The sequence below is a fragment of the Ictidomys tridecemlineatus genome, chromosome 14 (assembly GCF_052094955.1).
Source record: "Ictidomys tridecemlineatus isolate mIctTri1 chromosome 14, mIctTri1.hap1, whole genome shotgun sequence".
Lineage (NCBI taxonomy): Eukaryota > Metazoa > Chordata > Mammalia > Rodentia > Sciuridae > Ictidomys > Ictidomys tridecemlineatus.
This window is the reverse complement of record NC_135490.1, coordinates 50,761,597-50,780,791: the sequence shown is the minus strand read 5'-3', so window position 1 is coordinate 50,780,791 and position 19,195 is coordinate 50,761,597. Positions and strand designations below refer to the sequence as shown.

The following is a 19,195-nucleotide window of genomic DNA, read 5'->3' as shown; positions in this document are numbered from 1 at the left end:
GTAAAGACATTATAAGCCTTGGAGTTTCATTCATTCTTAGAGGATTATACTTTTCTAATTTTTTTATCATATTCCTTGAAAATCAGTGGGAAGGTATGGGAAAGAGAAGAGTGTGTTGTGTACATTTTTAAAAAGAAATTTCCATATTTTTTATAGACACAACATACCACCTTATATTTTACTGTTACAATGCAATAATGGCAAAAGCAGTAGCTCTTGCTACTAATGTAAACTCATTCTCAGAAAAGCATTCTCACATGGACAGTGGTTAGAAAAAAGTACATGAATGTGCTACAAAAATAGAGCCACAAGACTTCTCACAAGTAAAAGAAATCCTCTGTAGAAGTCCACAGTTGACCAAGGTCCAGCCTCCTTAACAGTGAGCAACAGGGAATATGCTGCCAAGTCACTATCTTCAGTTCTGAGAGTGCGTTTACATGCTTCCCCAATGGCACAAAATCTCATGACGATCCAATGAATCAACAGACACTTGGGAAATATTAATAAACAATTTTTATGAACTATTACAACAAAGAACTTCAGCAAGAAGGAAAATGATGTTTATGATCTTTGAGTAAACATTTTTAGCCCAACAGTCTCTGCGACCAGATATTGAAAGAGAAAAAAAAAATCAAGCTTATAAAACACCATTTCTCTGTTATCAACTGGAATACACTAATAATAGTATAATGGAAATACATGTTCTTAAAGCATTTCCACAGGAAATGTCCATAATTATGACATTCTAAATCATTTAGCAATTGTATATGCTACATTAACTAAAACAAAGGTATTCCTTATTGCACATTTTTAAATTGGAAGGATACTCTAGCTTAAGTGGGGGATACTTAGGGGGAAAATATTTTGGCTCAAAATGTATACTGCACCAAGGCAGCTTCATTCTGAAAACATAAACCATTTAAAATAAACTTTTATATTTTGAAGCCAATAATCCTTTAACTCTGATTAAGTGTCAGAGGTTAATTTTATGGGCCCTGTTTTTAAGGCCTGTGAACAGCCCTCACTACTCTTGAGAATTAGGTGGAGTTTCATCTTTAAAGCCTGAAGGCATTAAGTCTTTTGCAGCAGGTGGTGGCCCATAGTCTTGGGGACCATGAGTTGGAGGTGGTAATGGGGCACCAGGAATGAAGTACTCTCTTGGGCCAAATGAGCCTAAAGGTCTAAATGGTGCTGGTGCAGGTCCTGGAAAAAAATCACGAGGGTCAAAAGGCAAATCCCATTTTCCAGGTGTAACACCTGGTGCATATTCTCTGAAGCCTATTGGTGGACGCATACCAGGACCTGGAAAATAAAAAGGAAGTTATGTAAATACCAGAATTTTCTGAACTAGGGTGATTTCAAGTATGTTAATATAGTCTTTAATTTCTCCCAAGCCTAGAACATCAGCTGGTGAACATCCTGACTTGCCAGATGAGGCAAACTGAGATGGAACAAGTTTAGGTTATAGCCTTTGACCAACCAGCCATGAAGCAACATATTAAGGATTTAACATGGCTCTACCTAGCTCCAGGCTTGTCTTTTTTCTTTCCCTACTATATAATTGCAGAATTATTTCTATCTCACAAGAGCTCCATTTATATTTGGAAGTATTACCATGACAAGATGATAGATTATGAAATAAGAACTTTACTACATCAAAGAAATTTTGATAAAAGAAAATCTCACTATCTATTACTGTATCCATTAAAAATTCATGAAGTATTTCAGCATGGACTTTACACATGCCATCAGAATCAAGGTGCATGCATGCCCTCCTGGAAAAGGCCTTCCACAGCCACCTAATTAAACCAGGAACATTTATTAGGTAACTGTTAAATCCTCTTTAACACTTCCCTCTGACTTTTTTCAAGGTAAGGAGGGTTTGACTTTTCCTTTTCTATATTCTATAACCTACTGCTTATGCTTCCATTATGGGTGATTACAAACTTTATGTTATAGGATTTTCATATCTGTGACAAAATTTTAAGTTATGGCATGCGTCTCATCCACCTTTCCATCTATTGCAGTGCATATCAACAGATTTTCAACAAACATCTGCAGAAGTAATATTTCTGGCTTTTCTGTATATAGCCCCTTATCCTTGTCTATGAGAGATAGCTATTGCCTATCTCAGTATAAGATTATGTAGTGTCCCATATGTCCCAGAAAACTGGAGGAAAAGTTAAAATGTACTCAGCTTTATCCTTTCATTGTTAAGACCCGAGATAGCAACCAACTGTTTTAGCAAGCAATAGAAGTGGAAGATGAATGTGATTTATAAGTCAATCACTACTGTTCAGATCATCATACCAAATGGTGGAGGAATTGGCCGAGGCCCAAAAGGCCCACCGAGCTGAAGTGGCGGTCCATACCAAATGGGAGGTGGTGGAGGCCGTCCCATCGGGGGTCCCATGAAGGGTACCCCTGAGAAAGGAGGGGGCCCTTTCATAGCCATATGAACCTGCAATTTAAGATTTGAAAGCAGTTAAAAGTTTTAAAATTCCTATGTATTAAGAAAAAGTACCAATACCTATAAAAGCTAAAACCCAAAACCTGTCCAGAGAACACCATCAGTGCAACAAAACTCTACCCACCCCTCCTGTGTATTCCCACTGACAGCTTACAGAAGTTGGAAGGATGCCACAAAAGGGAGCAGTTTGTTACTGATTATATCTGCACAGGAAAGGGAAAGGCAAGAGGACTGGCAGGGGTTATTAACAGAGGTGATTTCTGACCAGTATGTCATGCTGTATTCACTACAATCTATTTCAAAGGGAGTCCCCCCATCCCCATCACTTCCCTTTCATCACAATAGCTCATTACTTCCATAATAAGAATGAACAGAATAAAATGAAAAATCCATTCTCTACTCATGTAATAATAGCTACTATTCTACTATATCTTCAGTAAGTCTTTCATATATTATTCAACCTCTGAGATCTTTAAGTAGACTGTCTTGTTTTAAATAAGAGGGAACAAAAGCAAACGGGATATCATAATTTGTTGAAGGCCACACTGCATATTAAAGAACTCAATCCCAGGTTTGCCTCCAAGCCATGCTTTTCCCACCTCTATTCCTCTCTAACAATGGGTCTTTGCTCTCTTTTAAATCTTCTACTACAAAGGGGTTTGGGGTCTTATCTAAGCTGCCCTTAGATTTCTCCAGAGATGTATATTCCTGGAATATATATACACTGGAACTTGAGAAGTATTTTCCATCACAGTGCTATATACACAAATTAGGAAGACAAGCCTTTAATATTTACTTTCATTTACTGTACACCATTTGAGATATTGATTTATCATTTCCTATGAGTAGTAGGTTTGAAACTAAACAATTAAAAATTTATTTTATTATAGAGCTGCAGAAGACCTACTAGATATAATAGCAACACAGTTACAAGAGAATACACTTATGTGAACAAATGAGACCATTTCTTGGGAGTGGCTCAAGAGGTCATTTCAGATGATCATTGTTTCACAGAAAATCTGATACCAATCTAATTCAAATCACTCAAAATAGGGTTTGCACAAATGGAGGAATTCTTAAATAACATTCTTCCAAACAAAAATAAAAATGATGAATTATATAATTTATAATGAATTTACTTTGCCTTAGAACATTCAACACAAAACACCATATAAAGTTAGAGTGATAACTTTTCACATTCTGTAGTTCATTATAGTTGTACACACTTAAGCAACATTCCCAAGTTAAAGAGAAAAGTAAGCTCAATATTGCATGCAGTTTAAAGCAAACAAGATCAGTGTCATGCTCTGAATATCCTTCCCATAAATGCACAGAATAAAACCCAATTCAGTTCTCAACCTCTAAGTACTTACTCCAACTGGATGCTCAGTCAAAGAAGTAAGGGTGGAGACTGAGGGGGTCTCAGGTTCTTGGGGAACAGTTTGCTTTTTAAAAAACAAATGGGATAGTACAAATAGAACACAAAGAAGGATAAAGCAAAGAGCAAGTACTGTAGGAAAGCTACATGTTCCTGCATGACCACATGATTCACAGTAACTACAGAACTTACCTTGCCCTCATTCGTCACCTTAGCTGGAGAAGAACTTCTGGAGCTGCTGTTCATGTGAGCTGGACCACATCCTGAGTCTGTTAGAGATCAAAGAATGGATTCAGACTATTCTAACATGAAAAGAATAAAAATCCTCCATCCACAATTACAGATTCTTTGAAATTACTTGGTCCCTTTACCAGAGGCAACGGGTTTCCCAGATGCCTCAGAAGACCAGTACGAGGTAAAGGTCCATCCATTGACCTTGGGAAAGAAAGATCAGAGCCCTTGTATGTATTTTTTAGAAGAAATAAACCACTGGTGGACAGGTCAGGGTTCAACAATAACTAGAAAGCAACATGAAAAATGGGTTGCCCAGGGGTTGGTGTCATAGCTCAGTTGTAGAGTGTTTGCCTAGCATGTGTGAGGCACTGGGTTTGATTCTCAGCACACATTTAAAAAATAAATAAAGATATCATGTCCATCTACAATTAAAAATATTTTTAAATGGGTTGCCCAATACATAAATCACAATTTATGAAGAGACTTAAGTAAAATAAAGAACTGCCTTGGGTTGATAGAACAGGAGATTAATAAGTACTGGTCCTAAACTTTAAGCTATAGACTTAAAGTATGTGTAGGCTGGCTTTTCTTTAGTCTGTATAACCTGACTTCCAATCTTACCAAGACTACAGTCCTATTTAGAATTTGAAATAAGATTCAGTATTTCATGTTGGAAATATGAATGCTACATAAAGTTTAAGGCTACTTTTATAATATTTGGGAAAGGAACACCATAGAGATTTAATTTAAAGATAAAGGTTTACACTTCGCAGTGTAAAATTTAAAAGAAAAAAACAATACAGGGACCTCCAGGGGAAAAAAAAAATGTTTTCTATTCTAGAACAGATTTTCCAGAAAACATTCACTAAGATAAAGTAAGAAACTATCTTCTATATATTGTACAGGCCCAAATTCAATGTTTTCATTAGAATATTCAAAAGGGGAAAAAAAAACCTTGAAGCAGTTTACTATAAAGCAACATGTGAATGCTCACCAAATCCGTTTCTAGGCATATCTTTTTGATTAAGAGTAGCAGAAGGAGGTCTCCCAGCTGGCTCTGCTGTCAGTGGAGGGGAACATTCTCCACCACTCATGGGGGATGGACCAAAAGAGCCATTATGGCTCAGTGGACCTAAAGACCTTACTACTTTAAGGCAGCCTTCTCCCTGACACCAACCCTCACCTCCTGCTTTAGCAAATCATTCAGATTATTTCATAACCATTACACACAGAAATAAAAAGTAATTTACATACATTCTGCACCAAGAAATAAAATAGCTCCTTTTACAAAGTGCCCCCTACCTCTCTGAGGAGGATTTTGTAAATCTGGTCTTCCCAGCATAGGTTTTACAATCCCGGGTTCATCTTGACGCACTGCGATCTTTTGGGTCATTTCCAATAGTCTTGAATATTGAGAAAGAATGGACTGAATTATGAAACAGCAATCTATTCCTTCATAGATAATATCTAGCATAACCTTAAAACACTATAAAACATATAGGAAGATACCAAAATCACATACTTCTGTCTCAAATTAGCAACTTCCCTTTTCTCTTCAGCTATAGCTCTTTCTGCAGAACGAGCTTTGAGCTATTAAAGAGAAAATATTCAAATTCAGTAGCAGTAGGCTATGCACAAAATAAAGAAAAGGGGGAAAAATCTTACCCAATTATCATGAGCTTTCTTCTCATGCATAGCAATCTGAAAAAGACAATACATTAAAAAATATGTTTTTAGGGACTCATTATAATAGCCTATAATTGTCTGTATTAGATATCAAGAAATTCTGCAACTACAGGACAGTATTAATTACTACCTGGTTTTTAAATGAGTGCTTGGTTTTCTGTAATGCTTCTTCCATCTCTTCAATTCTCCGCCTAAGAATTACAACAATTGAATAACATTTGAAACATTTCTGACCATTTTCCCTTTATTCCATCAGCTATACTTTTAAAGACTTTATCATACATAAGAAAAACATTTCTATAGTTATATGAATCCAGTGTGATCAAAACTAATACTACAGGCCAGGTGCAATGCCACATGCCAGTAATCCCAATGATTAGGAAGCTGAGGCAGGAGGATCACAAGTTCGAGGTCAGTCTCAGCAATTAAGTGGGAACCTATGCAACTGAGACCCTGTCTCAAAGTAAAAAAAAAAAAAAAGGTCTAAGGATGTAGCTTAGTAGTAAAGCACCAAAAATAAATAAATAAATAAATAAAATAAAATAAAGACCCAATACTAATAACTTCTTTATCATTTAATTGCTAGAGATTCTGAATGATAAATTATAATTTCCTTAACTGTTCATCAGTGTGTTCTCAAGTAATTCTGCTAGAAATATCTTCCTCCTTAAAACTTTTTTTCTTTTTTTCAAATTATATCCATAAAAGATTTCCAAGGTCTATCAAATGCCACACTTTTGTGGGTCTTGATACATCACACAGCAAACTGATTTCTTAAAGAATTACTACAACATAAAAAACCCCCAGAACTGTTTGCATTGACCAAGTTCCCTATGGTCTTGCCCATTGGGTATAAGTAAATTTTTGTTAACATTTTTCATTTGTAAAGTTGAAATTTATTTTTTCTCCTGTGTGAATTGAATGTATTCATATCCTCTCGTTATTTATACTTCCATGCTATTTTCTTCTATCTACATAATGTAAAAAAAGATTAAAAAAGAAAGCCACCACTAGTTTATTAGACATTGACACCCTCCTTTAGAAACTGAACTCACTTGTAATTTTTAACTTCCTGTACAGCGGAAACCACCTTTTCATCTGCAGCTGACAGCTGCTGCTCTTTTTCTAGTCTCTCATATTCTTCTTGGCTCACTTTCCTAAAATAAAGCCAGTTATCAAATCAAAAGTTTCTCTCTGTGAATATCACTTCCCACAATTCTATAAAATGCTTAGGCACATAAAATAGGAATTCAAACCTGCAATTTCGTAAATCAAACTCTGGCAAATCACTTACATTTTCTAATTTTTCCTCTTAATTCTCTATTTACCAGTAAATAAAATAAATGTGAAAACAACATGTGCCCCAAGGGCAAGTCTCCTGTGTGTAAGATAATAAAAACTCACTTTACTTCAATGTGGAAGATCAGGACTGATAAACCTAACATAATTAAACATATTAGGATAAAGCAAGGGATAATTCTTTTCTCGTTTCTGCCATGGGTAGGACACTAAGTATATCTTTGTCATGGAGGAACTCTTTTCTCAATCCAAGACTGGTACCATAATAAAGATATAGTCAATCAAAGAAAAAATCTTCTAGAATATGTCTTTTAGCTATGCAATTAGCCACAGAACATTTTTCACACTTTAGATATATATTTCAAAAGAATTGCAATTAAGCAAAAAGACAAATCTGAGTTTTGATAATGTCTGTCAACCAGAAAAAGAAGCCAAACTGACCCACGATCAGAGTATTATCTACTGACAAGTTTTAACTCTGATCATGAAACTCAAGATGTTCATCTACTGAGATAAAGGTAGCCACATTTAATGATTTTAAAAATACTATTTTCTGCTATCCTTGTACTACTTTAGCCATAGTTCCAATTCAAAAGATAATTAACTTGAAACTTAATTTTCCATAAATCAGAAGAACTATAGTAAAAAAGGATTATTGATACCAAATAGAAAAAGGGGATTATATATTCTTATATAGCTTCTCATTTAATTCTTCAGCAAGTATTTTATGAGTGGCTATAATATACTAGTTACCTTGTAAGATGCTAAAGAATAAAAGAGCTCACTGTTTCAGGTATAAATGACGCCTAAAGGAATATAATAATTTTCCCCACTGGCTTAAGAAGGAATATGGAGAAAACTGAATCTTGAAGGACAGAGAGAATTTTGTTTCCAATTACCAAAGAGTTAGTCTGAGAGCACTAAGAACAATCAAAACATCTTTATAAGAATATAAAATTGTGTTTGAAAGGATACAAGCTAAAAAGGCAGTGAAGATATATGTATGTGTCCAAGATCCATTAGAAAAAGGAATCTCAGAATTACAAGTAAAGCTGGCACTTTAAGGTACTTTTCTCCTAGGTTTACCCACATATTGAAGATAACACAAAGATATAATGAGTCTGAACTAAGCCTTCATCAAATTCCTGGGCTTAGAGGAAAAAAGAAGTGTTTGGGGCTACAAATAAAGGGACCCTTAATAAAAGCCCTAGCCTTTGAGTTTAGATTAGAAAGTACTGCACACTTAAGTGATGAACAGGCAAAAAATCCAAAAGGAACAATACTGAAACATTGAAAAGACAAGTCATTTTTGAATTATCTTAATTGCTGACTAAGTTTGAAGTGACAATCTTACTCAAGTAACCTCAACACTTTTCTATAAGAAGATAACTTCATCTTAGTCCTCAAATTTCATGTATAATTATCACAACAATGTTAGCCAATCAAAACTGACCAGGCACTCCATAAGACAAAATTCTGTGAGAAAAAATCCCACAGAAAAGGAAACCACCTAATGGGGTTAACCGCACATGTTTTAAAATCACTGTGCTTTATATAGTCAAAAAAGTAAAGTCAAGATTATGAATTTCAGGTCTGGGAATATAGTTTAGTTGGTAGAGTGCTGCCTTGCATGCACAAGGCTCTGAGTTCAAACCCCAGCACCACAAAAGAGGAAAAAAAAGATTATGAATTTTGTCAAAGGATTAGAAACTATAAAACCAAGAAATAGTTGGGTGTGGTGACCTACATACAGTCGAAGATACTTGGAGGCAGAGGCAGAATGATGAGATTAAAGATAGCTTGGAAAGCAGTAAGACACTAGTCCCTTATGAGAAAGAGCAAGGAGTCTGGGGAGGTAGCTCAATAGTAGAGCACATGGCTCAAGGTCCTGGGTTTGAGCTGTAGTACTGAAATAGGACTGGGGTTGTGGCTCAGTGGTGAAGCACGTGCCCCACATGTGTGGGGCACTGGGATCAGTCCTCAACACCACATAAAATAAATAAAATATTGTGTCGGGCTGGGGATGTGGCTCAAGCAGTAAGGCACTCGTCTGGCATGTGTGCAGCCCGGGTTCAATCCTCAGCACCACATACAAACAAAGATGTTGTGTCCGCCAAAAACTAAAAAATAAATATTAAAATTATCTTTCTCTCTCTCTTAAAAAAATCCTATAAAAAATAAAATAAAATATTATGTCCATCTACAACTAAAATAATATTTTAAACCCTGAACTTTTTAAAATCCTAAACTCAATGAATGATTTTAACATCAGATTTGGGAAGTAAAATAAATCCTACCGCTTTTAAGACAGGTCAGAAGAAAATATCCAGAAGAAGTAAATCCAGAATGTAGGAGGCAGGGGAAATCAAATTCTAATATGCATTATTATAATCAGAAGAGAGAATGAGGTAAAATCAACATTTAGAAAAAGACTCGAAAATTCAAGAAATGTTTAATGGTCCCAAGCAACATAACTGCAAGAGGAAAAAGTGGGTGGGGTGGGGAAAACTACACCTAGGTACTTCCCAATACAACTGTTAAAAAAAGAGAGAAATGACTACAGGAACTAGGGGAGGGAGATAAGACCAAACAACAATGATAATGGACTCTTTAAAGAAAAAAAATTAAAACAGATGGTAATTAATTGGATATTTTCAAATTGCTAAAACTAAGTAACAGTCAAAATTCAGTAGCCAAAAGAAATATCCTTTAAAAATGGAAACTGGTTTTAACTCTAATCATGAAGTTCATGTCAACCTAATACAGACTATAAAGGTAGCAATATTTAGTGGATAAAATACTATTCTCTGTTTATCCTTGTACTACTTTGATACACTAATCAAATCTATCATTAAAGGACAATGTTCAAATAGAATGAAAATAATTTCAAATAAGAAACCAACAGTGTAGAATGCAGAACTACAGAAACTTTAAATATGTGTATAAATTGAATGAATGTCTTGTGGAGTTCAAAGTATATGAAGTACTAACATACGATACCACAACAGTTATCTGATTCAGGAGCTACTTAAAGCCCATAAAAACAAGTAATAAGCCTATTAATCTATGTCAGGTTTTTATTAAATCCAGAATATATACCAAGGCCTTTAAATTATGAGAAGATGAATAAAATTATAATTATAATTATATAATTATAATTCCATTATAATTTATGATTACATCAAGCTTATACAGGTGATGAGGAAAATAATTAAAAATATTTAAACTATTAAAAAGATACAAGGAAGAAAAAAAGAACAGGTCATCAAATAGAAAGCAAATTCTTCATAAACCACAGGCACATATTGACATGTACAGACTTATATTTTAGAAAGTCCACTCAAGCGGCTATAGAGAAAATTACTAAGAATTTGAAATAAATTATATAAAAATATAAATAATGGAGAATGAAGACAGATGACCTAGGTTAGAAACAGAAAATATGACACAGGCATGAACTAACATAGTACCTGGGGATGAGAAAAAAAGAGTACAAACCACAGATGATGACTGAATTAATTTTGGAGGAGTTGAGGAAAATAGTGCTACAATTTAACTGCATTACAAAGAAAATTAATTGCCATTTAGGTCATTCATATTACTAGTAGGGACAGAGAAAACAAGTGTTCTTTTGAAAAAAAAAGTGATAAAATGAGAAATGTTTCTTTGAAACAGGCCAGGCATTTAGAACTGGCCTGAACAAAAATTTGAGATTCTAAAAAGGTCGCTTGGAGATCACAGAATTTTAGAAAAGTTAATGGAAAGGTTTCAATATTTAATGCATTAATTAGGCAACAGAAGTCAAAATACCTAAAAATAGTTAGGTCTATAAGAAGGTCTGTATATATATATATATATATATATATATATATATATATATCTTGTTAATAAATCAGGTGCAAACAAATAAAATCTGACACAAAAAAACTATTTTTAGAGAATTCAAGTATTTTTGTGGATTAAAAACTTCAAATGAACTTCCAAAAAATAACTAGCTCCACACTGAGAAGATTAATATATAAATATATACTACAAACAAGTACTTCTGTAATCGTAACTCCTAAAATCCTTGCCACAGTTCAATTTTTAGTGTGAACATCTGAGATACTCAAGTCCAAAACTTGTACCATCAATAAGTAAATATTATTCCTTTTTGAAGTTTTTATTCTACTAAAACATGTCATTCCAAAACACTCAGTATTTTTAAAGGTCCAGAGTTAGAGATACAAGTTCAAAATATTAGAATTACATAACTGATCACAATGAAAGGAAATTAAAATAAATAGTGGGATCATAGAAAGGGTCTAGATCTTTGAGAGGTATTTCCACATCAGTGACTGTTAATACCAGTTTACCACTTCTTGCCTTCATATGAATTTGACAATTGATTACGATGTCCTCACAGCCTTAGTTTATGGTTCCAACTACCTCAGGACTCTTAAGACTGATGATGGAAAGAAAAATGCAACTTATAGGAAACAAAACACAAAGGAAAAAAGACAAATCTCTACTAGATAAAATTATCTGTTAGTTCACACAATGATAACAATAACAAACAATGGAAATCTTACTTTTTTAGTGCTATCTCATTTTGCTGGTAGAGTTCATTTAAAATCTCCACTTTCTGCCTAAGAGTTTTGCATTCCTCTTCCAGTCCAACTTTAGAAGACCGCAGTGAATTGCAGTCACTTTCTAATTTCTTTATTTGGTCTGTAAAGGATAAAACAGCTTATCTCTATATGTGTACAAGGACTTAAGAACTTGTTTGAGGGAGTAGTGCCAAGAAAAGTAAAAAGCATGAAAGCAAGAAGCCATTCTTTATCTTTCCAATAAATTTTTAAGTCTTTCCAACATGGCAATTTCTTCTCAAGAAGAACCCACCTTCTAGATTACATTTTGTGGACATTGAGGCTCTTAGCTTAAGTTGTAAAAGTTTTAGATCGTCTTCAACTACTGATATTGTAGTTTTTGTCTAAAAATTGCAGAAAAGAGAGGTATTCTTAAAAGTGAGGCACAGGAAGAATTCACAGGTACTATGGGACTCTTACAAAGAACTATACCTGAGAGACATCCATCATCTGCTTAATTTGATCTTTGATCTTCTCGTTCCGATCACCTAAAAAACAAAAGACTTTAGCTTTTTCTTTCCTTACTTTTAACTCTATATTCTCCTAACTTCCCTAAACTAAAGAATGATTGTGTTCAAACACTGGAAGAAAAAAATCAATTAAATAATTATACTGATTAGACTAATGACTTTTAAGAGAATTGCAAGCTTAGATTTAAAAAAAAAAGAGAGAGAGGTGAATTTCAGACTGGGGTTGTGGCTCAGTGGTAGAGTGCTCACCTAGCATGTGTGAGGCACTGAGTTTGATCCTCAGCATAAAAATAAATAAAAGTACTGTGTCTGTCTTAAAAAAAAAGGTGAATTTCTAGTTTGCACAACTAAAATGTTATCTATGCTATTCTTGTAAGATAAAAAGCTTTTCTTCTCTCTCAGATCTATCTTCACCTGGGCAATAAGTGTCTTGTTTAGAAAGATTCAATCCTCTATTTTCTCCCTGAATCTACTACCAGGTGTGGTTTGAAATACTTGCTATGTAAGCAATATCCAACTTGGGAGAAAACATCTGGAAATATTTTCCTCATCAGTAAACACTGTTACACTCCCTCTCTAGCTTTCTGATAGTCTCTAGCCTCTGTTCTCACAGCCTTAGTTTATGGTTCCAACTGCCTCCGGACTGACTGTGGACCTTAAAACCACAGAGCCATAGAGATGATGAGTATCAAAATCAAGTATCATCTGCATAAGTTAAGAAATAAATTTCTCTTACTGTACAATGTTCAATACTTAGAGGTATAGGATATGACTATTGTAGCTGCAGTGTACTTACTAGTTTTCAATAGGATAGAAAAAGTCAGTGTTCTTCACATGCCTATTGCTACATTATACCCCAACAACCCACCTCTGCCAATGCAACAGACATATCTATAGATCCAGTGATATGTGTCTACAACCCTGAAGCTTAAGAAGAAATTAAGCCAGCTGAAAAGTGGCATCTGTATACTTAATTAAAGACAGGAAAGCAAAAAAGGATTCAACCTCCCTGAGACTGATCTTACCTGCTAACTCTCCATTGGTTAATTCATCTGACTCATCTCGACTTTGATCCTCAGATTCAGATTCACATTGAAACCGATTCAACTGTGTGATGTGATTAGTCAAAGCCTAGAAAAGAAGCAAAAGGTTGGAAGACTCTCGATTTTAATTCAGAAGATTTCAGGAGAATTCATGAGATGAAACATGTATTTGGAGTATAAACTTACTTTAATAGTATCATCTTTTTGACTAAGAGTTACTTGTAAATCTTTCTGGGTCTTCTCAAATGATTTCATTTGTTCACTGAGCTCAGCGTGTGATGCACTCCAGTCTTTTACTTCCTGCTGCAACTGAAAAGTCAAAACACATGAATTCCTATGGGTTAGGGAGGGGTTTCTGCACTGGATATATCAGGACTACAAGACTTAGACAAAGAAATAGAGAGCCATACTCCTCGGTGGCCTGCCTCAATCGAGGGGGTTGAGACCTTGGTTAAGGAAGAGGGCAGAGTGGCCCCAACTCTCACAGCTGCAGTAAGAACATCAGAGCTATCAGGAAGTTGAGCCTGTTTATTGCATTCCCCAGAAAATTGCTGCCAATTCAAATAATTTATCTCCAGCAGGAATGGCTGGGCACATATGACTGTCTCCTAAATTTAGATTCCTTATCATGTAATCTTCCCTTGGCCGGTGAATCAGTAACTATTCAAAAGAGGATCATAAAATACTTAATTTTCTGGTTTAAAAAGTTTCTTTGAGGCTATGCAAGTTAATAACTGATTGACATTTGATAAGAAAAGCAATAATCCAAAAATCCAAAACAGATGGAGACCATATATATGCACTCAATTTGGGGAGCATTGTTTAAACTTTGCATATCTAGAAAAGGTCCTACATGAAAATTCCTTACCTCAGAAACAGATCCAAGAAAGATACAAGATAATGATATTCACTTCTCTAGTTTACATTATGTATGACATCAAATTTTCTTTACCTGCTCTTTCTCCTTCTTAAGCATGGTATTTTCTTTCTGAAGCTGACAGCATTTCAACTTCACCTTCTCTTCACGAAGCTTAGCTTCAGTAAGGAGAATTTGAAGCTAATGAAAAACACTACAGTTAGTGAATTAATTCCAAAGAAGAAACAAAGTTATACTTTCCCAAACAAGACATCATATAGTTCTCATTTTTTGCACATTTTAGCACACCTCAAATTTTTGGTCCGCAACAAAACTAAGATGTAGTACTAATATCTGTTAGCAATAGTTGGCAGCTTTACCTCTGAAAGTTCAGAAGTATTTACTGAAATGACATCTTTAAGCTTCTCTATAGATTTCTTATTTTCCATTATCTGCCAGGTAAAAACAGAACACAAAATATGCATTAGGATTTCAGTAGAAATACTGATATGTGTGTGTGTGTGTGTGTGTGTGTGTGTGTGTGTGTACGTACACATACATATATATACTAAAAAAGATAAACACAACAAAATTTTTGTCAAGCCATCCCATTACATTTCAGGTAAATGCAGGGGATCCAGCTTTGGACTAAGCAAAAAATCAAAAACTGAAAGAGATAAGGGAAAATGAAGTCATAAATATTTCATGGCATCCACAACCTTACTGTTTATGAGATAACCAGAAAAAAAGTTCAAAGTATAGAAAATCATAATGCAATAAGTAAATAAAATGTTTTAAAGCATAGAAAATTAACTAATTAATTACTGTTTCAAGTAAACCAGTTCAAATTAGTATTTTTTTCTAGTGATAGAGAAAAAAATTTCCCAAGATCATTTTTAAAATTTTCTTATCATAAGTAAAAAATGATAAAATTTAAGGAAGAATAGACTAATCTCACATACAGAAGAATTCCAAAAAAATTATAAAGATACTTGCTCCTTAAGGAAGTGGACATAAATCTGCAATCTTTGTTTGCAATGCCTGGGATTGAATCCTGGGCCTCATGCATGCTAGGCAAGTGCTCTACCATGAGCTGCATCCTGAGCTTGTAACTCTTCATACTTTAACTGTGGGCTGTGCATGGTAACTTCCAAAGAATACAATATGAAAAGGATTGGAAAGAATTTTTACAGTGGAGAAATCTGATAAATACTACCTCAGCTAGGTGATCAAGCTTACTTGGGGGTAGGATATTTCAGAACACACTCTCTACCATCTTTTGCAACTTTTATGTAATTACAGAAACTTATAGAAATTGAAAATGAAATATGTAAGTAAAAATTTTTTAAGTTGTTGTATCAGTACTTAAAAGTTCCACAAAATGGGCAGAAGTGGGTTCAACTTCCTTGACTCCTAATCTTACTTTAGTTAACAGCTGGACTAAGTTCAACTTAACCAATTTTACAAAATATTTCAAAAGCCAAATTGCAGTAATACTTAGCAGCAAAACTCTTACCAAGTCCTGATTCTTAGCTTTCTGTTCTCTCTCAGATTCTAACATAACATGAAGACTTTTAGCTCCCTCATCCAGAAGTTCTTTAGCTTTTTCAAGAAGCTTCATTTTATCCTGGAAAAAAAAGGTGTCAAGATTACTCACTCATTACATTTACTTTTGAGTTTAGAATGTAATTCCCCCCAAAGAAGGGATTTTTACCTTATAATTAGTTGCTTCATCAGAAAGAATCATATTTTGTTTCATGGTCTCTTGAACCTGTTTCTTTGATTCCTTCATCTATGTAAATAAAGCATTCAGAATTAAGATACACAAATTATAGTGCTACCATACAAGTTACTTCCAGACAAGTGACCCTTTCCAGAAGAAAGCAGTACTTAATACATATGACTGTTTAGAATTTGGATGATTTGTAGGAAATAATGAAACAAAAATTTTAAAATATGATTTTTAAATTAAAACAGGTAGAAATGATTCAAGCTAGAACCAAGGGAGAAAGAAAGAAAAAAATAATTATACCTTCTGTTCATAATTTGACAATTTCTGCATTAGTTCTTCATTTTCTTTCATGAAATTGTTCACCTTTTTGGAAATTTGCTGTTCATTGACTAAAAGGGGGAAATACACAAGATTATTACAATCACTAAATGAAATTCAATTACTCAATCTACTAAAAGCAAAGACATGTTATATGGTACTATGAGGAAATACTTCTTAGCATAACTATTCTGCTTTTAAAAAGCAATCTATGCTTATTAGCAATAAGAGTATAAAAATTATTAGAATTTTAGAAAAATATAAGAACAATGATATTTTGCTGGGTGCAGTGGTGCACACCTGTAATCCCAGTGGCTCAGGAGGCTGAGCTAGAAGGATTCCAAGTTCAAAGCCAGCCTCAGCAAGAGCGAGACACTAAGCAACTAAGTGAGACTTGGTCTCTAAATATAGGGGGTTGGCGATGTGGCTCAGTAGAGTGCCCCAGAGTTCAATCCCAGGAACCCCTCCCATCCAAAATGATATTTCAATTTAAGCTTATTTCACAGATGGGAAATAAAGTAAAGTGTTGTAGCTTGATATTCCCCCCTTCTCAAAACACTTTCTTTTCCGAAAATGGAATCATTTAATTCTTTGCAAAGAAAAACAGAAATGAAAACATACTGATTCACATTACCATTCTTCAAATTATCTACTCAATTACTTAATGCATGATTAAATCATTAGCATAGAAATACTCTTCAAATGTAATACATCTGCATTACATCAATACTCAAAGTTAATCTGCCCCAAATTAAAACTTATCATCATCTCCCTATCCACAATTTGTTCCTCCTCTTTATCTCCTATCTCAGAGTTGGAACCATCATCATCTACTCTATTATACATGCTAGCAACCTAGGAATAGTAAAATTTTCAGGAGGTTAAAAAGATAATAGACATTAAAAGTCACTGTATCTACTTCTAACATACATAAAACACACATCAAACACCAATACAAAGGGTTATTACAAGTTTAAGAAACCTAAAAATTTACCTTGATATACTCTATCTTTTACCTAGAAGAGAGAAAAAAGATTAAATTTGATGTCAAACATCTGCTCAATAGAAACAGCATTCCTAAAACAACAGTCAGAATCATAACCAAGTGAGAATTTAATAACATTCTGGTTCAGGATAATAATTTATAGGATTAAAAATAAGTAAAGGTTAACAAGCCTTTTAAATTTAATTGGTAGTGATATTTCATAAATAGCCTCTGACATAAAAACACTAAGATATGTACCTTATTTCACAGCAAAGATGTGTGTATGTGTGTGTATGTGTGTGTGTGTGTGTGTGTATACTCAAAATCATTTACTTGACAATTCTAAATAACCAGGATAAAGTCTAGAAACAATGACTATTCAAAAGAAATCTGAGGAAACAATATTAAATGCATAATCTTTGTACTAAGATATGCCACTTTCACTCACCAGAAAACATCTTAGAACTCCAATTTAAATTTGGCTATTGGCTGAATTTAGAAACTAAGAGGCTACATCATCTTATTTCTGCAAACCACTAAATATATAGCAAGAAATCTGAAAGGAAAGACTGCTTGAAGAAAATGCACAAGCAATAAGAGAAATGACAATTAACATATTCTGGAAAGGACAAAAACAATCGTTTCCAAAAAACAGCAATAAACTACCTGATAATAAAACCTAAGCAGAAATTTTTTTAAAACATCACTAAATTTCTTTGTAACTTAGCATATTACTTGTCCTTTCAAATGTTATAAATGGTGATGGGATATTCAGATGTGTCCACGGATCATCCAGGGGATCTTCGTAACAGGAAATTGCATTCAGAAAACTCCAACACAGAAAAAAATGAACATTTCTTTAATGTCATAGCCTTGCTAACCTTTTACTCAAAATGACAACAGAGGAAAATGGGAAGTAGCATAAAAGCAGTCATCTAAGGTAGGGAGACTAAAGTTTTAAAGTCAAATGCTGAAACTGAGGAGCAACAAGCTAGGAACCACATCCCACATAACCTGGTGAAAAGAGAAACAGGTACCAGGGTTCTTGAAATGAAAGAAACAAGAGAGAGAAATATAAAATGTTTTCATGTTTTTCTCTTCTCTTTATCCTTCTATTTCCTTTTTACTTTTAGCTGAGAAAAAGTTCAATGAGATTAGAAAATTCCTCACAGGAATCCAGGCAAACAATTCTTCTATTTAAGAAGGGAATACTTTTTAAGAGATTTTACACTCAATTGTACAAGGAGAGGAAACTTATCTTAACAATGATATGTCTGAAATAATTAAGAAATCAGAAAAAGAACACTCAGATTTGAAAAGATTTGTATCCAATGTTTTTGGCCTCTTTAACTGTTAGGCTTTTCATATGCAAAGTCCATTTACCTAAAATAATTTTCTTCCAATTATGTTAAATAACTATGAAACAGAATGACCTACAGTACAAACATAAGTATGTATAAGCGCATATATATATATATATATGTGTGTGTATATATATATATATATATACACACACATATATATATATATATACACACACACACACACACACACACACTTATACATATATGTACACACATACACAGAGATAGACTAATTCTGCTCAGGAAAAAAAAAACCTTAATGAACAAAACATTTAATGGATTTTTGGACAACACATAATCTATACTTCCAAATAAAAAGGTATTTTCTGTACATATGATCAAATCATAAAATCTGGGAAAAATTTATATAAAAGACTGGAAAAATTATATCATCTCCTTTTTCTCATTTTACTGTATTTCTTTGCAGCATTTCCCCCTGTTTGTATGTTTATATTAACATACAGTTCATCAACATTTAAATCTTAGTTTCTGCTTTTTTTTCCCACTTCACATTTAATTGTGAGCATTTTCTGTACCTCAAAGCTTTGAAATAAATAAATCTGCCTACTATTCCACTAATCGAACATACAATAACCCCTAAATGAATTATGTTGTGCTAAGTCTTCAATCTAATACACTGTTCCATTGAAAAACATTACCAAAATCTTCAAAGCATAGTTATTTCTTTAAGATAGATTATTAGACATATATGCTACATAAAAGGATATTTAT

The 19,195-nt window shown here is 33.8% G+C and overlaps 1 protein-coding gene across 1 annotated transcript in view; it reads right to left on the bottom strand.

Annotated features, from left to right (window-relative positions):
- Positions 1 to 495: 495 nt before the first annotated feature.
- LOC144370385 (transport and Golgi organization protein 1 homolog) overlaps positions 496 to 19,195 on the bottom strand; it is an 83,275-nt gene continuing 64,575 nt past the window's right edge. Inside the window, exons 9-27 of the mRNA XM_078031134.1 lie at positions 17,109 to 17,130; positions 16,097 to 16,185; positions 15,779 to 15,856; positions 15,581 to 15,691; positions 14,445 to 14,516; positions 14,161 to 14,265; positions 13,395 to 13,517; positions 13,191 to 13,296; positions 12,128 to 12,183; positions 11,949 to 12,039; positions 11,639 to 11,777; positions 6,824 to 6,925; positions 5,899 to 5,959; positions 5,748 to 5,783; positions 5,605 to 5,672; positions 5,385 to 5,485; positions 4,041 to 4,117; positions 2,311 to 2,461; positions 496 to 1,302 (exon numbers count right to left, since the gene is read on the bottom strand). Of these exons, the coding sequence (XP_077887260.1) occupies positions 1,025 to 1,302; positions 2,311 to 2,461; positions 4,041 to 4,117; positions 5,385 to 5,485; positions 5,605 to 5,672; positions 5,748 to 5,783; positions 5,899 to 5,959; positions 6,824 to 6,925; positions 11,639 to 11,777; positions 11,949 to 12,039; positions 12,128 to 12,183; positions 13,191 to 13,296; positions 13,395 to 13,517; positions 14,161 to 14,265; positions 14,445 to 14,516; positions 15,581 to 15,691; positions 15,779 to 15,856; positions 16,097 to 16,185; positions 17,109 to 17,130 (1,866 nt within the window). The 3' untranslated portion in view covers positions 496 to 1,024. The remainder of the gene's footprint in view (positions 1,303 to 2,310; positions 2,462 to 4,040; positions 4,118 to 5,384; positions 5,486 to 5,604; positions 5,673 to 5,747; positions 5,784 to 5,898; positions 5,960 to 6,823; positions 6,926 to 11,638; positions 11,778 to 11,948; positions 12,040 to 12,127; positions 12,184 to 13,190; positions 13,297 to 13,394; positions 13,518 to 14,160; positions 14,266 to 14,444; positions 14,517 to 15,580; positions 15,692 to 15,778; positions 15,857 to 16,096; positions 16,186 to 17,108; positions 17,131 to 19,195) is intronic.